This window comes from Hemiscyllium ocellatum, chromosome 34 (genome assembly GCF_020745735.1).
Source record: "Hemiscyllium ocellatum isolate sHemOce1 chromosome 34, sHemOce1.pat.X.cur, whole genome shotgun sequence".
Lineage (NCBI taxonomy): Eukaryota > Metazoa > Chordata > Chondrichthyes > Orectolobiformes > Hemiscylliidae > Hemiscyllium > Hemiscyllium ocellatum.
Window position 1 is genome coordinate 42,224,279 of NC_083434.1, and position 21,588 is coordinate 42,245,866.

At 45.1% G+C, this 21,588-nt stretch overlaps 2 protein-coding genes across 6 annotated transcripts in view; one reads left to right on the plus strand and one right to left on the minus strand.

The window, feature by feature from the left end:
* c34h5orf22 (chromosome 34 C5orf22 homolog) overlaps window positions 1-15,298 on the minus strand; it is a 34,747-nt gene extending 19,449 nt beyond the window's left edge. For all 3 annotated transcript variants that reach the window (XM_060849994.1, XM_060849993.1, XM_060849991.1), the window contains exons 1-6: window positions 15,130-15,298; window positions 11,646-11,791; window positions 8,968-9,117; window positions 5,552-6,035; window positions 4,195-4,257; window positions 2,847-2,968 (exon numbers count right to left, since the gene is read on the minus strand). In XM_060849994.1, coding sequence (XP_060705977.1) covers window positions 2,847-2,968; window positions 4,195-4,257; window positions 5,552-6,035; window positions 8,968-9,117; window positions 11,646-11,791; window positions 15,130-15,201 — 1,037 coding nt within the window. In that variant the 5' untranslated portion in view covers window positions 15,202-15,298. The remainder of the gene's footprint in view (window positions 1-2,846; window positions 2,969-4,194; window positions 4,258-5,551; window positions 6,036-8,967; window positions 9,118-11,645; window positions 11,792-15,129) is intronic.
* Window positions 15,299-15,681: 383 nt separating this feature from the next.
* Window positions 15,682-21,588, plus strand: part of drosha (drosha ribonuclease III) — a 165,174-nt gene continuing 159,267 nt past the window's right edge. Inside the window, exon 1 of one of the 3 annotated variants that reach the window (XM_060849942.1) lies at window positions 15,682-15,846. The gene's annotated coding sequence lies outside the window, so the exon portion shown is untranslated. Of the gene's footprint in view, window positions 15,847-15,869; window positions 16,060-21,151; window positions 21,170-21,588 lie in introns of those variants that run through there. The other 2 variants (XM_060849944.1, XM_060849945.1) reach the window with 2 other exon arrangements.

Below are 21,588 nucleotides of genomic sequence, written 5' to 3' on the forward strand. Positions count from 1 at the left end.
ATCCAGCTGCATGTTGTTAAAATGAGAGGTGATCTTATTGAAATATACCCGGGGGGGTTTGACAAGGTAAATGTGGAAGGGTTGTGTCTGGAGCTATAGACAGTGATGGGAGAATCTCCAGTCTCTTACCACATGGCAGACCACTGAAGTTCTCCACCAGTTAATAGCTGCCATCAGTCTGTACCGGAAACATTCACACATTGGTGCATAACCTGTTCCACTGCATTTGAAACACACTTTCCTTAGCCATTGGGTCCTGGAATGGGACTGGAACCTGGAACTCCTGGGTCAGAGACAGGGACACTACCTGCGTCACAAGACCTTATAACATTTACTTGGGAGGCACCCTTTGGGCTACAATTTGGAGTCAAGGGCAACAACGGACAGGCAATAAAATGTTGGCAAGCTCATGTCTAACGAATGAATAATAAACATCCCAATTTCTTTCCCCAGCTAAAATCTGGGTTCCTGCAACCAAGAATCTTTGTATTGAATCATAATGAAATCCAACCTGTAATGTCAATCTATAACAGATACAGTGAAGCTGAACATTGCAGATACTGGAAACCTGGCAATAACAACTGAAAATGCTGGAAAAGATCAGCAGGTCAGACAGTGTGTGGGGAGAGGGAAACAGCTGTTTCAGGTTGATGATCTTCTCTGAGAACCTGATTAAAGATCCCAGACCTAAAACATTAACGTGGTTTAGGGGCTGCCAGACCCACTGCATGTCACTTCTCTGACAGATTCTTGGTCATCCTTGTATCTCCCACCCTCCACAAACCTGAACATCTCCAAACCTCTGCTGCCCGCACTGCTTGGTTCACATATCAATCCCCACATGCAGACACCTCCACAACTGGAAGCATCCAAAACTTGGGACTATAAATAGAAATTAGTTACTAGGAATCCACTCAGCAAGAACATCATAAGGTATAGGAGCAGAATTAGGCCATTCAGCCCATTGAATGGCGGAGCAGATTCAACCATGGCTGATACGTTTCTCAATCTGGAGAAGCCCAGATCCAGGACCCGGCCTGTTTCCATTGTCAGGAAAGAGTCAGAGATCCCAGCTGTGTAGGTGGGTGGGAGCTGAGCTCTTGCAGACACATCAAATGGACAAAACTGGACAATTTCCAAATCTATTGTTTTAATATCTTGCTTTCTATTTAGAAATCCAAGGAGGTGCTGGAGGGTGGAGACTCTTTTCCCTTTATTCCGAACACATGACAATAAATCTAATCTCATCCATCTGTTTTAAATCCACTGAATGACTCGGCCTCTACACACTTCTGTGTCAGAGTTCTATGGATCCACTGTCCTCTGGATGAAAAATTCCTCCTCTCAGTTCTAAAGGGTCATCCTTTCACTCTGAGGCTGTGCCCTTGGGTTCTAGTCTTACTTACTAGCAGAGGCATCTCCTCCATATTCACACTATCCAGGCCTCTCAGTCTTCCTTACGTTTCAATCTGAATTCCCGCAGATCCCCTTCCTAAACTCCATCAAGTACAGACCCAAAGTCCTCAATTGTTCCTCATATATGACAAGCCCTTTATCTCTGGGAGCATTCTTATAAACGTCCTCTGGACCCCCCTCCAATATCAACACTCCTTCCTTAGATAAAAAGGCCCAAAACCACTCACAAAATTACATATGTGGTCTGAAAGAGAGACAGACATTCAGACAGTATGGATCCTGCTACCACAGGAGTGGCGATGGCAAATCATGGAAGTTCAGGCTATTCAGTCCATCGAGTCTATACTGTCTCTCCAGAGGATCCCACTCAGTCCCACCCCACTTACTCCATTCCTGTAACTCTATATTTCCCAAGGCCAATCCATCTCACCTGCTGTAGGAGGAAACCGGACCAGCTGGGGGAAATCCATGCAGACACAGAGAACATGAAAACTCCACACAGACAGGTGCCCGAAGCTGGAATCGAACCTGGGTCCCTGATGCTGTGAGGCAGCAGTGCTAACCAATGGGACACTACAAATAGTTAACATACTTGCGATAGGACCGGGTAAGAGGTGCAGATGTTTTTCCACAAACGACATTAGCAAACCAAGTGAATTTTTATGAAAACCAATGGTGGTTTCACTATCATAAAGACTGGCTACATATTCTCGATATTGAATTTAAATTCCATCAAATACCACAGTGGGATTTGAACCAGTGCCCCCACAGATGAGCCTGGATCTTCAGATTGCTAACCCTGTGACAATACCAGCACTCCACCTTCCGACTGTACTGGGAGATCCGGGGATGGTCAGGTGGTGTAGGAACTGGTCCAAGCAGCTAAAAAGCAAGTTATTATCATGTGGGCAGGGGCCGGTGAAGTCAGTCAGTAAACAGCTGGGGCGGGAGAAACAGTGGGGCTGTGGGGGAAGGAACGGATGTGCAGAAGTCAATGAAACCAGAAAAACAAGCAATCCAAACAAATCCAACTGAATAATTCAGCCAATCCATTTTCACTTTCTTAAGGTTCCCATTGTCAGGTTTCCTTTCTCCCTGACTTACCATTCTCCACCCCTTTGTCTGCCCTCCTGCCTTTTTCTCTAGGCTGCGTCAACATCTATTCATTCACTCCGACCTCCCACCCTACGACACCCCCGCAGTTCCTTCAGTGTATATGTCACCTGTTCCAAGCTATCAACAGTTCTGTAGAAGGGTCACTGGATCTGCTTTCTCTCCACAGACATTGCCAGACCTGCTGAGTTTCTCCAGCACCATCTGCTTTTGTTTCAGATTTCCAGCAACTGCAGTTCTTTGTTTTATTTATCCAAGTGATGAATTCTCCTGTCAAGAGAAACGTTGCTGCTTGATTGTAAAGTTATTTCACTTACCCAGGGATTGCTGCCCACTTCTGTACACTCTCTTCGCTATCATCTTCACACAAATCTGCAAACGCAGCTTCCATATCTTCCAACTGTCTTGTACGAGCCTCCACACAATCGATCAAGGCCTCCTGAGGGGACGATATATAATTTGCAGATTTGTTTTGAGAAATTGCCTTTAAATTAAAATCATTAATGTCAAAACTTCCTTGCCCAAATCTTTAAAAAAAACCCAACTCTTATTCTTTCTGGTGTGCCCCATTCTTTGCTCTAGAAAGAAGCTATTTTGTTAACTTCCTATTTAAAATGTGATGGATTTAAGTATATTTTTCATGTTGAGATATTTCAACAGGGAGCAGGAATAGGCCATTTGGCCCCTCCAGTCCGTTCCACCATCAATAAGACACTGGCTGACCTGGTTGTGGTGTCAGTACCACTTTCCTGTCTACAGCCCGCAATCCTCAACACCCTCATCTCTGCAAAGTCCATCCAACTCAACCTTCAATAAATTTAAATTAAATGCTGCCTCACTCATGTCTGGGAAAGAGAATTCCAAATTCTCACAACCCTCTGATAAAAAGAAAATCATTCTCTTCTCTGCCTTAAAAAGGAGAATATAGTGTGTGCTTGTTTTAGTCATTCCCACGAGGGGAAATGTCCTCCTGGTATCTCTTCTATTCAGTCTCCAGGTCTTACATGTCTCAATAAGATAACATCTCATTCTCCTGCTTTGACCCTATCTAGTCCTGTTAGAGTTTTATTGGTTTTTATGAGATCCTCTCTCAGTCTTCTGAACTTCAGTGAATATAATCCCAACCAATCCAGTCTCTCTTCATAAATTGGGTAGCTCAGATGGCTGGATGGATACTTTGCAATGCAGACCGATGCCAATATTGTGGATTCAATTCTCACACCAGCTAAGGTTAGCATGAAGGACTTTCCTTCTCAACCTCTCCTCTCGCCTGAGGCGTGGTGACCCTCAGATTAACCCCCCACCAGTGAGAGAGCAGGCCCATGGTTCAGTAGGACTGTGACAACTTTTACATCACAGGAATAAGTCTGTTTTGAAAAGAGGTAACTGCTCCTTAACAAGATTGTAACATAAAGCTGCTGGTCCACGGTCACAGCAACAGTTAATACTATTCTCCTTTTGACAGAAAGAAATAGCAGAGATCCTGTCTATGGCTGTTACAGTCATAGCACTTAAACACTCACTGAATTGGCAACTGTATTCTTTTAAAAAACACAAGCAGCAAATTTCAACAGTTGAAAAACCTGGAAGGATACATTTTCATCTCTTCAGAATTAACATAACGTCATGTTGCACGAATAGTAAATACATTTGATCATCACCTACCTCAGAGTCTTCCCGATCAGGTTTGTTAAAACTGTACAACTGTTTGAGAATTTCATATTCCTCCTGAGGGACAAGATGAAAGTGATTATGAATACTTACAGTGCCAAAGGCTTAAGCAAGAAATGATACTTGTTCGCATTTAACATCTGCTGCCTAGTTGTAGTATTTAGGCTTAGAACAATCCAAACACAAATCTTTCCATGCATCCATCTTTTTGCTTTTGTAAAGAAAAGCACTGCATTTTGAAAGTGCCTTTCATACCATAGGATAGGTTATACTTACTTTACAGCCAATGAACTACTGTCATTGCTGTACTGAAGGAAATATAGCAGCCAGTTTGTACATAGCAAGCTCCAACAAATAGCAACATGACAACAATCAGATCATTTGTTTGAGTGATAGCAGGCTAATGATAAATATTGGACAGGACAGCAAAGAATTTCCCACGATCCTTGAGATTGTGCCTTGGGATGTCTCACACCCAGCTTAGTGAGCAGGATGGGTCTCAATTCAATGTCATTCAGCTGAAATCCTGAAAATACAGGAGCCATTTAAAAGAGGGGCTGTCATACTGCAAATGTCATTGGATGAGTAATCCAGAATCTCAGGCTGCTGCTGGCAAATGGGGCCAAATCCCAGCATGACAGATTGTAATATTACAAAGAAAGAGAGATAAAATAGAGATGTAACCACTGTCAATTATTGTAAAACACCATATGGTTCACTAATACCCTTTAGGGAAGAAAATCTGCCCTCCTTATCTAGACTAGCCCACATGTGACTCCAGACACACAGCAAAGTAGCTGACTCTTAACTGCTCTCTGAGCAATCAGGAATGGACTATATTTTGCATTGAATACAACTTTCCTTCAGACCAACAGCCTGCTTGTTTCTCTCAAGAGTTCACATTCACAAGCTAATCCAATGGTCTCTTTCCTCTGTCCTTACATGTTACCCCAGCAACAGACTGAACCCAGGCACACAAGATGTGAGAAGATCATGTGTTAGCGAATTTTCTGAAGATTTGTAGCTCAGGTTGAGGTTCTGGATGTAGGTTTGCTTTCAAACATTTCATCACTATATTACACCCTGAGAAAAAGAACAGGAAATAACATCACCACAGGAAATGACGTCACCACAGGAAATGACGTCACCAACCCAAGGAAACCCAAATTCAAATAGAAAGCAGGCTACACCACCAGTGCTTCATCCGAAGGCTCACTGAAGATGTTATCTAGTATGGTGATGAAATGTCTGAAAATGAACCTTCCAAGATAGACTAACGACATTCAACCAGTTAAGAGACTGGTAAAATTCAGAAACCATTTTCCCCAAAGCTACAAGTAAGGAAAAGTACCTTAGTGTACATTTCTTTGAAGGGATTTTTAACTGAAAAGAAATCCAAGTCAATATCCAGGATGAAGGCATCTCTTTTGTCCAAGACATGAAGAAGATCCTTAACCATTTTCTTCTCTTGTTGTACAGTCTGAGCACTTGTTGCTGCTGTGGGGGATGGACTGGTTTCCTGTGTGTGTCTGTCAGTTGTGGAGTGTGTAACTGGACAAATGTTATCATCAGATCTGTACTTAGATGGTGGATTGTTCTGTTTGGATGAGGAGGCACACAGAGCCCCGGATACCCCTTCTATGTTGGTTAACTGCTCCATTTTTGGTTTCTTGGCGGCTGATGTTCTGATTTCCTCCAGTTCTTCACAGCCATCTCTGCTCTGCTCACCTGGGTCTATTGGAATGACCTGTAATCCTAACTGCTTCCTGTTCTCCAGCAGACTCTCCGATACGTACAGTCCATCACTCAGAAAGTAGCTCTCGCCACTTGTAACCCTGAGAAGAGAACACAATAATCACAAAAAAACAGATTAGAATGAAACAATCTTTGCACATTTAAATAAAACATATGTGTCACAAATGCAGGTAGGAGGGAGAAGACACTACAATAGGAACCAGCAGCTTAGAAGTGATTTGATTTACTCATCCTTTCCTTACCTTTTTCTCCATCTGTTTCCTCCTAGAACTACTTCTTTGAACAGGTTCTCCAATTTCAAATAACCTCCCTTCCCATCCCCTCCCTTCCACTCCTCCCAGCCACCAAACGGATTCATTCCTCCCATTGAGCAACCAGGTCATACCCTTTACCTGTCTTCACCTATCCCCATCCTGCTCCCCACTTCCCCATACCACCGAAGTGTTACACCCGAAACATCGACCTCTCCAGCTCCTGATGCTGCCTGGCTTGCTGTGCTCTTCCAGACTCCTGCCTGTCTACCTTAGATTCCAGCATTTGCACTCAGTTTTTGTCTCTAACTAACTTGGCTTAATATTTCCCATGGTTTGATGCCTTCACTCCTGTGTCCCCTGGGACACTATAGAAGTTTAACTTGCTGTCGCTGTTTCAGTCTACCATCCATCAGCTCTGGCAATGGCAACAAGTAGAAAACGGTGCAGTGCAAACACTTCCTTTTACAGTCAGCAGACTGCTCTTTGCCTTGGTACCAAGGTACACCCAAAACTGGGAATCACGAGTTTTGGTTCTTTATTCTTTCATTGGCAAGGCCAGCATTTGTTCACCATCCCACACCAGCCTTTAACTAAGCAGCTTGTTTGACCATTTCAGAGGGCAGTTATAACCCATTGCTGTGGGTCTGGAGTCACATGTATGTCAGACCAGGTACGGACAGCAGATTGTCCTCCCGAAAGGACATTAATGGGTCAGAAAGGTTTTCATGATAATCGATGGTAGTTCCAGTATCATTAATATGGAGTCAAGCTTTATTTTGCAGATTCTTTATGAATTATTCTTTATGAACATTAGGGGGACAGTGACCAAGTGGTATTCTTGCTATGCTACTAATCCAGAGACCCAGGTAACGTTCTGGGGACCCAGGTTCCTATCATGTCATGGCTGATGGTGGAATTTGAATTTATTAAAAATCTGGAAATCAGAGTCAATCTTGATTATGAAACCATTGTGGATTGTCAGAAAGGAGCTGAAAAATGTGTTGCTGGAAAAGCGCAGCAGGTCAGGGCAGCATCCAAGGAGCAGGAGAATCGATGTTTCGGGCATAAGCCCTTCTTCAGGAAACCCATCTGGTTCTTTAGGGAAGGAGATATATCACTGTTCTTTCACTGTCACGGTTCAAGAAGACAGTTCACCCACCACCTTCTCAAGGGCAACGAGGGACAGGTAAAAGCTTGTTGGTCCAGCTAGTAATGCTCACATCCCATGAGTGAATAAAGAATGTATCTGGTCTGGCCTACACGTGACTCCAGACCCACAGCAACAAACTGCCCTCTGAGCAATTTGCAAACAGCAGTAAATGCTGCTCCAGCTACTGATGCCCAATTCCTGTAAATAAATTTTTTAAAAATTTTTTTCAAATTCCACCATCTACCACGGTGAAACGTGAACCCATGGCCACCAAACATTACTCTGGATTACTGCTCCAAGAACATTACCACTATGTCACCACCTCCCATCATGTGGGGAATTGAGAATGTACATCTGTGACCTGGTTATTACCGTGTGGGGTAAGACACTAACTATAATCAACAGCACATTCAGTTCTCAAGGAAAACACAGCATTCAACTCCCTGAGAAAATATTTCTCCTAATTTGTATCCTAAATGGCGACCCTTTTGTTTTTAAACATTGACCCCCCTTGTTCCAGATTTTGTCAAGACCCCACAAGACTTTCTATGTTTCACCTCCACACACATCATCTATTGCATCCGCTGCACCCGATGTGGCCTCCTCTATGTTGGGGAGACGGGCCGCCTACTTGCGGAACGCTTCAGGGAATACCTCTGGGACCCCGGACCAACCAACCCAACCACCCCGTGGCTCAACACTTTAGCTCTCCCTCCCACTCCACCAAGGACATGCAGGTCCTTGGACTCCTCCACCGGCAGAACATAACAACACGATGGTTGGAGGAAGAGCGCCTCATCTTCCGCCTGGGAACCCTCCAACCACAAGGGATGAACTCAGATTTCTCCAGTTTCCTCATTTCCCCTCCCCCCACCTTGTCTCAGTCGATTCCCTCGAACTCAGCACCGCCTTCCTAACCTGCAATCTTCTTCCTGACCTCTCCGCCCCCACCCCACTCCGGCCTATCACCCTCACCTTGACCTCCTTCCACCTATCACATCGCCATCGCCCCTCCCCCAAGTCCCTCCTCCCTACCTTTTATCTTAGCCTGTTGGACACACTTTCCTCATTCCTGATGAAGGGCTTGTGCCCAAAACGTTGAATTTCCTGTTCCCTGGATGCTGCCTGACCTGCTGCGCTTTTCCAGCAACACATTTTCAGCTCTGATCTCCAGCATCTGCAGACCTCACTTTTTACTTTCTATGTTTCAGCCAAGTTGTCTCTTAACTCTAACACCAGCTGACACAAGTCGAGCTTGTCCTGCCATTCAATGAATCATACAATTCAGAGGAGGCCCTTTGGCCCATTGAATCTGCAATGACAAAAAACTAAATTTACACTAGTTCCACTTTCCAGCATTTGGTCCCTAGCCTTGAAGGTTATGGCATTTCAAGTGCTCATCCAAGTAGTTTTTTAAAACGTTTCCTTAAGTGCCCATTTCAGGTGTTAATCTAGAAACCTTCTCTGATTTTTACCAATTCAGTTATGTCTTTCTTTGTATAAGGAGTCCAGTAATGTACACAATGCTGCAAGTGTGGCATAACCAGTAGCTTGTCTAACTGAAGCATAACCTCCCAACATTCCCGTCGCAGTAAACAGCAGCAATACCTGATGGTTTTCGTTGAGGGATCTCTACCAACAAAGAAGTGGTGCTTCCCGTCGGTGATCTGCTGGGCCCAGAGAGGGTGAAGCCAAAAGACATCAGAGAAATGGCCAGCGTAAACAACAGGCATGATCCAGTTCTCAATGCTCAGGTCTCTGGATGTAGGACAGAGTGGGGAGAAGAAAATGTTTGATCACTTCTCCAATACAAATAAGAAACTGAAATGAGAAAAACAGAATATTTTTTTCCGTCTAACTGAATAATGGTTTCAGACTGTCACAAGGTGCCCCATTTTTACTAAAATACGATCAAGTTCCACAAACATCAAACCTCCCTGATGGGGCAGAATCTCCCGGATTTAAACAATGTTATTTCCAAGACCTGAAAGCAAATCGCCATCCCCTGCAATGACTTTCCCAGTCTCTTTTGGCAGCTTCTTCCAAACCTATGACCTCTACAATCTAGAAAGGCAGCAAGTACATTTAAACACAAACACATGCAAATTTCCCTCCAAGCCCCACACCATCTGACTTGGAACAATGTCGGTGTTCCCTTAGTGTTGCTGGATCAAAGTCTCGCATCTCCACCATTGCTCAAATGTGGATCCTCCTACAGCAGACGGATTGCAAATAGTTCAAGAAGTCAGCTCACCACCACCTTCTCCCCAGGGCAACTAGGGATGGGCAATAAATGCTGGCACAGCCAGTGATGCCATCTCCCATGAGGGAGTCAATTAGAAGCTCACTCAGTGATAACACACCCGCACAGCCCTCCCGCTGTCAGCAGAGCTACAATATAGAACATTACAGCGCAGCACAGGTGCTTCCGTTCCCGATCTTGCGTTGACCTGTGAAGCCAATCTGAAGCCCATTTCACCTACATTATTCCATTTTCATGAGTATCTCTGACAAATGACCATTTAAGTGCCCTTAAAGTTGGCAAGTCTACTCCTGCTGCAGACAGGCCGTTCCATGCCCCTATTACTCAGAGTAAAGAAAGTATCTCTGACATCTGTCCCATATCTATATAGGAGCTAAATGATGTCTTTCGTTCTTTCCTAGCTTCATCTGTTCTTCCCATCCCAGCTCCAACAGCGTCTTTGCTGCTCACATAAAAGCATGGTGTCAGGTGGATGTGGATATCCCGTATAACCGTGGTGTCCGCATTACTCTTGGTATTAGAACAAGCTCGAATGGTATTGGGGTGAAATGTGGCTTCAGCAATGTTTCTGTCCAAGATATCATCATAAACATTAACTCTAAAATAAAACAAAAAAACGTATATCCTGGAAATCTGAAACAAACAAAGAGAGGGCTGGAGAAACTCAGCAGATCCAGCAGGATCCATGGAGAGAGATAGGTCACTGGACTTGAAATCTGAGCTCTTTCATCAGAATTATAACATTAACTCTGCTTTCACTCCAATGACGTTATAGCCTCTGGCTGGAGCTATGACCACAATGTGAAACAGCCCAAAAATCACAAAACCAAGCTGGGCAGCTGCACTGAAGCTCTCCCCACCTCCAAACAGAGTCGGTTAGAAGCTTTGGCCTTTACCTGGTTGAACTAAAAAATGAATTCTGTTACACAAAGCCTTGGTCAGACCCAATCTGGAGCACTGACCTCCACCCTGCTCACTAAACCTCAGTAAAGAGATCCTAACCTCAAAGGGAAATGGAGCACATTGACCGGAATGGTTTTCAACTGTTCCCATCATATTCAACAGCTACTTTGTTACCAAATTGATCTTTTCAGCAGTTCCTGACTTGAACAAAAGGCAAAGCTTGTGATCCAATCCCAGACTCGATCCAACAGAAAGTTCTCTTGCTCTCGCCTTTTCTGTTGTTCAATTGTTCAATGACAGGAAGCATCCTTCTGATTTCCAGCATATCTCTCCGGCTCCTCCTCATACTCCCACCCTCCCCACATTGAAAGTAAGTCTGAACTCCATGTTTCCCAATCAAACTGCTTTCCCTCCCACATCATTCTTCTTTCCAGGCTCAGGGTTTGTGGTTTGTGCCCAGTCCCAGCTTTAGCCTGCTCTGCGACGGGATTCCTGTGACAGCGTCACACAAAATCATAAACAAAATTACCTAGGTATAGGAAACCCTCCATGCCTAAGGCTCTGACAATGGGTTACTGAATTTTTGTTAAAATTAAATGTTCACGGTGTGTGATTGTTGCTGGCTAGACCAGTACTTTATTTCCCATCCCTAATTGTTCAGAGGTCAGTTAAGAGTCAACCACATTACTGTGGGTCTGGAGTCACACGTTGGCCAGATCAGGTAAGGACGTCAGATTTTCTTAAGCTGTGACTAGGCATATGAGTGAACCATCTGGGTCTAAACGACAATTGGTTACATAGCCACCACTGGACCAGCTTTTTATTCTAGATTTTTAAAAATGTTGAATTAAAATTTCACTCCCTGCCTTGGTTGGTAATTAACTCCCAGCGCAGTGTGAATTATTGGCCCAGTGATATTACTGTGATGCCACCACCTTTGAAATATCAATTGTTTGCCAAATACAATAATTAATTTTTATACTGTCAACTCGACATTAACTGTATCTACTTACCAAACAGGGACTAGTTTGCAAATATGAGACTATTTATAGTTATTTCAACAACGTCAGAGATACAGATTAGGCAACATTTAAATGCAATAAAAGCTAAGTTACGTTACCCAAAAAGTAACTCCTTATCAAAAACGCTGTCAGCTAACATGTCAACTGGGATGAGAAGGTCTGGGTGTGAATCCAGGTGAACCAGAGCAATATTTTCAATTGGCAAATGCTTTGAACCGATTGCTCGATAGATGAACGGTACCACCTAAATAAACATAAACAGAGAGACTGATGAAGAAAGCTGAAAGAGGAAGAGGGTGAACAGAAATCGACACTGAAGTTTCTGTATTAAACACTCACGTATCACGCAAAGTCACAGTCATAGCTCAACAATACATTTGCTCCCATTCCACCAACAGGAATGTACAAGCAATTATTTTGTTAAGACTCACTCATGATTACAAACACCTCTATCAAAACAAGTAAAAATTGAAAAAAGAAACTGAATGCTGTAAATCAGAAAAAAACCCAGAAATTTCTGGAGAAGCTCAGCCAATCTGGCAGCATCTGTTGAGAAAAATCAAAATTAACAGATCGGGTCGTGTGACCCTTCCTCAGAACTCTCAACAGATCCTGCCAGACCTGCTTAGCTTTTCCAGGAATTTCTGTTTTTGTTACCTCCACCAAAACTGCTGTCAAGGGTTCTCTTTTTGCTGAATGGTTGGTGTGATGGTGATGGTGGGTGGGCCAGGGGAAAGAGGTGGGATGCACAGGCTTTGCTCAATCTTCACCTGAAAGATGTCTGAAAATCTTGGGTAAAGATGCTGCCACCAATTCCAATTGCATTTTTAATTCAAGATGTTGGGTTCTGAATTTGGGCCTTCTGGTCCAGAGACAGGGTCACCTCCACTGCATCGAAAGACCATTGCAACCCTCCTTGTAATCCTAGTCTACAGTCTTGTGAATAGTCAACGGTGAAGAATTACCTATTAATAAGTCTTTGGCACAAAAGGTACGTAACTTGAATAAAGAGTAGTTTTATTATAGTATAGTGGGTACCATATTACAGTAACTTCAGAATGATCAACTATAATACACGGAGCACGATTATCTCCTGAGAGATATAAAACACTCAGAAATATAAATGCTACAACCCTCAGGACAACTTTCCAAACCCCGGGAAATGTTCCAATCCCCAGGGAAACATTCCAATTCTTGGGACAATGTTCCAACTCCTGGGACAACCTCCCAGTCCCCCAGTTAGCATTGCAATCCCCAATCTTGAGACAAACTTTCAATCTGTGCAACAACATTCCGCTTCCCGGGAAAATGTTGTAATTCCAGGACAATCTTCCAATCCCTGGGATAATGCAGCAATCCCTGGGACAACGTTACAAACCCCGGGACAACTCCTCCATTCCCTAAAACAATGTTGCAACCTTCCAGGGAACATTACCTCAAGAGGGTTGGAATATAAAAGCAGTGATGTGTTTCTGAGACCTTATAAAGCTCTGGTTAGGCCCCATTTGGAGTACTGTGTCCAGTTTTGGGCCCCACACCTCAGGAAGGACATTCTGGCACTGGAGCTTGTCCAGCGGAGATTGACACGGATGATCCCTGGAACGGTAAGCCTAACATACAATGAATGGCTAAAGATCCTGGGATTGTATTCATTAGAGTTCAGAAGGTTGAGAGGAGATCTAATAGAAACCTAAAAGATAATGCATGGCTTAGAAAAGGTGGACACTGGGAATTTGTTTCCATTAGGTCAGGATATTACGACCTGTGGGCACAGCCTTAGATTAGAGAGGGTCTATTTAGAACGGAAATGAGGAGACATTTCTTCAGCCAGAGAGTGTGGGCCTGTAAAATTCATTGTCACAGAGCGCAGTGGAGGCCGGGACGTTAAATGTCTTCAAGGCAGAGATTGATAAATTCTTGACCTCACAAGGAACTAAGGGATACAGGGAGAGTGCAGATAAGTGGAGTCGAAACTCCCATCAGCCATGATTGAATGGAGGAGTGGACTCAACGGGCCGAATGGCCTTACTTCCACTCCTATGTCTTATAGTTACAATCTTCGAGGGGAAGTGAGGACTGCAGATCCTGGAGATCAGAGCTGAAAATGTGTTGCTGGAAAAGCGCAGGTCGGGCAGCATCCAAGGAGCAGGAGAGTCGACGTATGCCCGAAACATCAACTCTCCTGCTCCTTGGATGCTGCCTGACCCGCTGCGCTTTTCCAGCAACACATTTTCAGCTCCGATAGTTACAATCCCCAGGATAGCATTTCAAATCCTGGGTCAATGCTTTCTCCGAATCCCCAGGAAAATGCTGCAACCTCCAGGATAAGGTTCCCGGAAAAGTGCTGTCATCCCCGGGATAACGCTGTCATTTCCCAGGATAACACCGTCATTCCCGGGATATCGCTATAATTCCCGGGATAATGTGTAATCCCCGGGATAATGCCATCATTCCCGGGATAACGCTGTAATCTCCGGGATAACGCCGTCATTCCTGGGATAACGCTGTAATCGCCAGGATAACGCTATAATCTCCAGGATAATGCCGTCATTCCCGGGATAACGCTGTCATTCCCGGGATAACGCTGTAATCTCCGGGATAATGCCGTCATTCCCAGGATAACACTGTAATCTCCGGGATAACGCCGTCATTCCCGGGATAACGCTGTAATCGCCGGGATAACGCCGTCATTCCCGGGATAACGCTGTAATCTCCGGGATAACGCCGTCATTCCCGGGATAACGCTGTAATCTCCGGGATAACGCCGTCATTCCCGGGATAACGCCGTCATTCCCGGGATAACGCTGTAATCTCCGGGATAACGCCGTCATTCCCGGGATAACGCTGTAATCTCCGGGATAACGCTGTAATCTCCGGGATAACGCCGTCATTCCCGGGATAACGCTGTAATCTCCGGGATAACGCCGTCATTCCCGGGATAACGCTGTAATCTCCGGGATAACGCCGTCATTCCCGGGATAAAGCTGTAATCTCCGGGATAAAGCTGTAATCTCCGGGATAACGCCGTCATTCCCGGGATAACGCCGTCATTCCCGGGATAACGCTGTAATCTCCGGGATAACGCCGTCATTCCCGGGATAACGCTGTAATCTCCGGGATAACGCCGTCATTCCCGGGATAACGCCGTAATCTCCGGGATAACACCGTCATTCCCGGGATAACGCTGTAATCTCCGGGATAACGCTGTAATCTCCGGGATAACGCCGTCATTCCCGGGATAACGCTGTAATCTCCGGGATAACGCCGTCATTCCCGGGATAACGCTGTAATCTCCGGGATAACGCCGTCATTCCCGGGATAAAGCTGTAATCTCCGGGATAAAGCTGTAATCTCCGGGATAACGCCGTCATTCCCGGGATAACGCCGTCATTCCCGGGATAACGCTGTAATCTCCGGGATAACGCCGTCATTCCCGGGATAACGCTGTAATCTCCGGGATAACGCCGTCATTCCCGGGATAACGCCGTCATTCCCGGGATAACGCCGTCATTCCCGGGGTAACGCCGTCATTCCCGGGGTAACGCCGCGGCCGGGTGTCGCGGGGGGAAGGCCCGCCCTTACATCCTGATGGTCCTCCACCACCCAGACCGGGAGCTGGGGGTAGCGGCGCAGGCAGCGGGCGGCCCCGCTCATGGCTCCCGGCGGCGGGCGGCAGCGGCAGCCCCTCACTCCCTCTCCCTGTCCCTGTCCCCGTGACCGCAGAGCCTCCGGGGGAAGCAAATCCGGGGGCGGACCTCTCCCCTCTCCCTCTGATTGGAGGAAAGCGAGTCCAGCGCCTTAAAACCGCCGGCCGGAAACAAAGGAACCGGCGCTGAGTTCCGGTTGGAAACCTCCCTCTCTGCGCTTTCCTGCTGCAGGGCGTTACCTTCCAACCGGCTGCTACCGTCATCTTCAAGTTTTGTCCCATTTACTCAATTTGCATCAATCCCAGGCCAGTTCCAATTTTTTAAAATAAAGTTTCCCTTTTTGCAATGAAGCACATTGTGTGCAATTACAATCTATGACAGATTTTGGAATAATATGCAGTTTCTAAGAGACTGCTTAAAAAAAACAACCCATCGCTAACTCAGCGCACAGTGTGTCTGCAAACAGAAGCGGTGCATATTTCCCCCCTGAATGCTGCATTTGCTTTTATTTTTCTCTTTTTGCATTGTGGGCAGCGCCATGTCCCTGTGAAAAGCCAATGGGGGCAGAGCGAGGGCCCGGCACTTGACGGGAGTTTCCGTCTCAGCTCCTTCTCCGCTTCCTGCGCCTGGAAACTACCGGCCCTCGCAACCTGTAAGTCCGCAGCGCAATGACTGAAATGCAGCAGGTTGTTTCGAGTGGGGCTGGGTCTGCAGCGTTTGATCTAAGGGCGAGCTCCGTGTTGGGCAGCGCCTGCAATCGGGAAAGAATAACGGGGCAGGGATTTGCAGCATTTACACACAATGCTGCTGCTTTCAGGAACAAGGGGCTGAATTAGACTGGGATGACTAGAAAGAGAGAGAAAAGGTTTGTTTTATCAATGTGCAGTTCCTTATTGCTGCATTTGTTCTTGAGCTTCCTTTATACAAATAGGTTTCATTGTTTGCTGCACTACAATGTCCCTGTTGACCTGTAAAGGTGCCATACAAATGTAATCCCCCCCCCCCCCCCCACTTCTATCCCGCAGTTCTTGAAGTTTTATCGCTTCTCCCTTGGAGTTACCTACAGTGTTGATGTGCAGCCCTCTGCTGTAAGACGTGTGCATTGTGCATATTCGGTCCGTCTCGAACCTGTTAAAGTGGCGATTGTTTGTAGCTGGGAACACCTTTTGAATTGGACAATTGTGTTCAATGTTGCAAGCTGCCTTTAGAAAGGACAAGAGGCCAAATTCGATTGTGACTAGGAGGGTGCTGCACCCTAACTTGTAGCAATTGCAAATGACCCAAAATTGGTGGTGTTGTGGACAGCCAAGAAGGTTACCTCAGAATACAACCGGCTGAAAATGTGCTGCTGGAAAAGCGCAGCAGGTCAGGCAGCATCCAAGGAGCAGGAGAAACTGAAGAAGGGCTCATGCCCTAACGTCGATTCTCCTGCTCCTTGGATGCTACCTGACCTGCTGCGCTTTTCCAGCAACACATTTTCAGCTCTGATCTCCAGCATCTGCAGTCCTCACTTTCTCCTCAGAATACAGCGGACCTTGATCAGATTGGCTGAGGAGTGACAGGTAGAGTTTAATTTAGATAAATGTGAAATGCTGCATTTTGGAAAGATAAATCAGGGCAGGACTTCTGCATTTAATGGTAGGGTCCTGAAGAGTGTTGTTGAACAAAGAGACCTTGGAGTGTAGATTTGTAGTACCTAGAAAGGAGAGTCACAGTTAGACAGAATTGTGAAGGCATTTGGTATGCTGCCTTTGTTGGTCATTACATTGAGTATAGGAGTTGGGAGGTCATGTTGCAGCTGTACAGGACTTTTGGAATACCACAATCAATTCTAGTCTCCCTGCTACAGGAAGGATGCTGAGAAACTTGAAAGGATTCAGAAAAGATTTATAAGGATGTTGCCAGAGTTGGAGGGTTTGAGCTGTGGGAAGAGGCTGAATAGGTGGGGGCTATTTTACCTGGTGTGTTGAAGGTTGAATGGTGACCTTATAGAAGTTTATGAATATCATGAGGGGCACAGATAGGATGAGTAGTCAAGGTCTTTTCCCCAGGGTAGGAGAGTCCAAAACCAAAGGGCATAGGTTTGGGGAAAGAGGGGAAAGATTTGAAAAGGACCTTGGGGCAACCTTTTCATGGAGCATGGTGGAATGAACTGCTAGATGAAGTGTTAGTGGATGGTATAATTGCAACATTTAAAATCAATAAAAAAAAATCAATAGGAAGGTATTAGAGATGTGGGCCAAATGCAGGCAAATGGGACTAGATTAATTTAGGAAATTTGGTAGGCATGGACGAGTTGCATCAAAGGGTCTGTTTCCATTGCTGTATGGCTCTATGACTTTATGACATGAGAAAACTTCATTGCAGCCTGCTTGGATATAGGTTAGTTAAGGACATAAAGTATTATCATTCCTTAGCAATGTGGACTAGCAGTCTGAATGACTTAAAACATGTGGGACATTTTCTCCACCTCTTCTGAAGATTATCCAAAATAGTTTACTTTGTTTTTGTTCGTTCCTGGGATGTGTGCATTGTCTGGCTGAGCCTATTGTGGCCTATTCAACTCTACTTTCTAACGCTGATTGCTCTGCAGAAGGTGATCAGCCACCTTATTAAACCACTGTAGTCTGCTGAGGGAGAACTTCCAAGATTTGACACGTTGGCAATAGTGGAACAAATCAGGATGGTGTGTTGCTTGAATGGGAATATCAAGTTGATATGTGTTCCCATGTATCTGCTATCCTAGTCCTTCTAGGTGGTAGTGGCCATGGGTTTGTATGGTGCTGTTGGAAGCCTGATATATTAAATGGCAGAAAGCAGCAGAGCACAAGGTTTGATGTCTGGTATGTGCTCAGTTAGTTGACCCCAGCCAGGTTAATATGATGTTGTGGTTCGGTTCGCTGAGCTGGGAATTTGTGTTGCAGACGTTTCGTCCCCTGTCTAGGTGACATCCTCAGTGCTTGGGAGCCTCCTGTGAAGCGCTTCTGTGATCTTTCCTCCAGCATTTATAGTGATTTGTATCTGCTGCTTCCGGTTGTCAATTCAGAAATGTTTTTGATGTATGGTAGTGTGGCTAGTCCTTTGGGTTGTGGCATGTCCTCGTTCCGTTGTCTTTGCCTTAGGCATCTGTTGATGAAATTGCGGGGGTATCCATTTTTGGCGAATACATTGTATAGGTGTTCTTTTTCCTCTTTTTGCAGTTCTGGTGTGCTGCAGTGTGTTGGGCCCTTTTGAACAGTGGCTTGATGCAACTTCTATTGTGTGTGTTGGGATGGTTGCTTTTGTAGTTTAGGACTTGGTCTGTGTGTGACTTTCCTGTATACCTTTGTGGTGAATTCTCCATTCGGTGTTCTTTGTACCATCACGTCTAGGAATGGGAGCTGGTTGTCTTTTTCTTCCTCTCTCGTGAATTGGATTCCTGTGAGTGTGGCGTTGATGATCCGGTGTGTGTTCTCTATTTCTGTGTTTTTTCATGATTACAAAGGTGCCATCCACATATCTGACCCAGAGTTTGGGTTGAATTTGCGGTAAGACTGTTTGTTCTAACCTTTGCATTACTGCTTCTGCTATGAGTCCAGAGTTGGGTGAGCCCATAGGTGTGCTGTTGATTTGTTCATATATTTTATTGTTGAATGTGAAGTGTGTTGTGAGGCACAGGTCCAGTAGTTTGAGTATGCCGTCTTTGTTGATAGGTTCAACATCATGTTGTCTGTTCTGTATGTCCAGCAGGTTAGCTATTGTTTCTCTGGCTAGGGTTTTGTCGATAGACGTGAACAGTGTCGTTACATCGAATGAGACCATAGTTTCTTCCTTGTCTATGTGTATATTTCTGATGATGTCCAAGAATTCCTGTGTTGATTGTATAGAGTGTCTGGATCCACTGATCAGGTGTTTCAGTTTCTGCTGTAGCTCTTTTGCCAGTTTGTGTGATGGTGTCCCTGGTAGTGATACTATGGGTCTGAGTGGGATGTCTGGTTTGTGCACTTTCGGTAGTCCATCGAATCTGGGGGTGTTGTTGCTTTCAGGTTTCATTCTCTGTCGGTTAAACCTGGTTATCTGTCTGTTTTTTTTTTGTAGATTCCTCAGTGTGTTGTTTATCCTATTGGTGAGCTGTGGGGTGGGGTCAAACTCCCTCTTTTGGTAGGTGTTGGTATCTGCAAGTAGTTGTTGTGCTTTTTGGATGTAGTCTGCTTTGTCCAGGATGACCATCATTCTGCCTTTGTCTGCTGGTAGTACGATTATGTTCTTATCGTTTCTTAGTGATTTTAGTGCTTCCCTCTCCTTGGTGTTGAGGTTATGTGTTTGCCTTTTCCTTGTTATCAGAGGTACGATACTTTGTCTCACTGTTTGTTGTGTCTCTTCTGTCAGTCCATTGTTTCTGAGTGTGCATTCTAGTGCTGCTAGGAAGTCTGCTGTCTTGGCGTCCCTGTGGTTGTAGTTGAGTCCCTTGGCCAGTATTGTTCTTTCCGTGTCTGTGGGAAAGGTTTCTAATCCGAGTGTGTTGTGATGTCTTCTCTGTTGTGTGTTAGTTTCGCCATTTTTTCTTTTAGTGCCATTTTTTGCGGTGTGTGGACCTGTTCTGTCCTATGGTGACAGCCTGTTCTATGGTCCGGGTCCATTCCTGATTGGTGGTTTTTGAAATTAACGAATTTTGGCGCACAATTTCTTGTCTGTATTTGTGTAATCTGTTGTGTGCGTCTGTAATTGGATGCCGGGTCATCAACGCCACACTCACAGGAATCCGATTCACGAGAGAGGAATAAAAGGACAACCAACTCCCATTCCTAGATGTGATGGTACAGAGAACACCGAACAGAGAATTCACCACAAAGGTATACAGGAAAGCCACACACACAGACCAAGTCCTAAACTACGAAAGCAACCATCCCAACGCACACAAAAGAAGTTGCATCAAGACACTATTCAAAAGGGCCACAACACACTGCAGCACGCCAGAACCGCAAAAAGAGGAAGAAGAACACCTATACAATTCTATTCACCAAAAACGGATACCTCCGCAATTTCATCAACACATGCCTAAGGGAAAGACAACGGAACGAGGACATGCCACAACCCAAAGGACTAGCCACACTACCATACGTCAAGAATACTTCCGAACTGACAGCCAGACTACTGCGACCACTAAGACTCATAACAGCACACAAACCAACAGCCACTCTCCGACAACAACTCACCAGGACAAAGGACCCGATACCAAGCATGAGCAAAACCCAACGTGGTGTACAAAATCCCATGCAAGGACTGCACAAAACACTACATAGGACAAACAGGAAGACAGCTAACGATCCGCATCCATGAACACCAACTTGCCACGAAACGACACGACCAGCTATCCTTTGTAGCCACACACGCAGATGACAAGCAACATGTGTTCAACTGGGACAACACTACTATTATCGGACAAGCCAAACAGAGAACAGCCAGGGAATTCCTAGAGGCATGGCACTCATCCACAGATTCAATCAACAAGCACATCCACCTGGACCCAATGTACCAGCCACTGCAACGGACAGCTGGAACTGACAACCGGAAACGGCAGATACAAATCACTATAAATGCCAGAGGAAACATCACAGAAGTGCTTCACAGGAGGCTCCCAAGCACTGAGGATGTCACCTAGACAGGGGACGAAACGTCTGCAACACAAATTCCCAGCTCAGCGAACAGAACCACAACAACGAGCACCCGAGCTACAAATCTTCTCTCAAACTTTGAGGTTAATTTAATTCTTAGCCTCAGTGCTAAGGCTAGATTGGAGGGTGGAGAAAATTTCATGAGTAACTCCACCCTATCTCTGTTAATATGCATTCATTTTGCTGTATTTGGGTTTAGCTGTGTGTGCAGACCATGCTGGCAATCACTGTCTAATGATGGGCAAACAAACCATCGGGTTTATGACCACAAGAGGGAGTTCAGAATATAAATTTACACTTCACAGTAACCAACAAAAAGAGGTAACTTGAATTCAGTACAAGTTTGAATTTGTAACAGCAATGTTTTTGATTCTCAGTTTGAGGATTAATCCTTCAGTGATTAAATATTTTCCCACACTGTCGTAAGAGGTCTTCCAGCACAGGAAAAGGACCCTTCAGCCCATTGCATTTGCGTCAGTCAAAAACTGCTTAATTATTCTAACCATTTTCCAGCGTTTGTCCCATTGCATTACAAATGTACATCTAAATTCTTCTTAAATGTTGAGGTCCTCTGCCACTATTATTGTTACAGGCAGAGTCAGGATTCCCGCCACCCTCTGAGTGAAAAGGTTTTGCCTCACTTCTCCTCTAAATGCCCTGCCCTTTAACTATGTTTCCTGGTCGTTGATCCCTCCTTTCCCTTTGCAGTCTTTTTTTATTGACAGGAGGTGTTGTCGCTG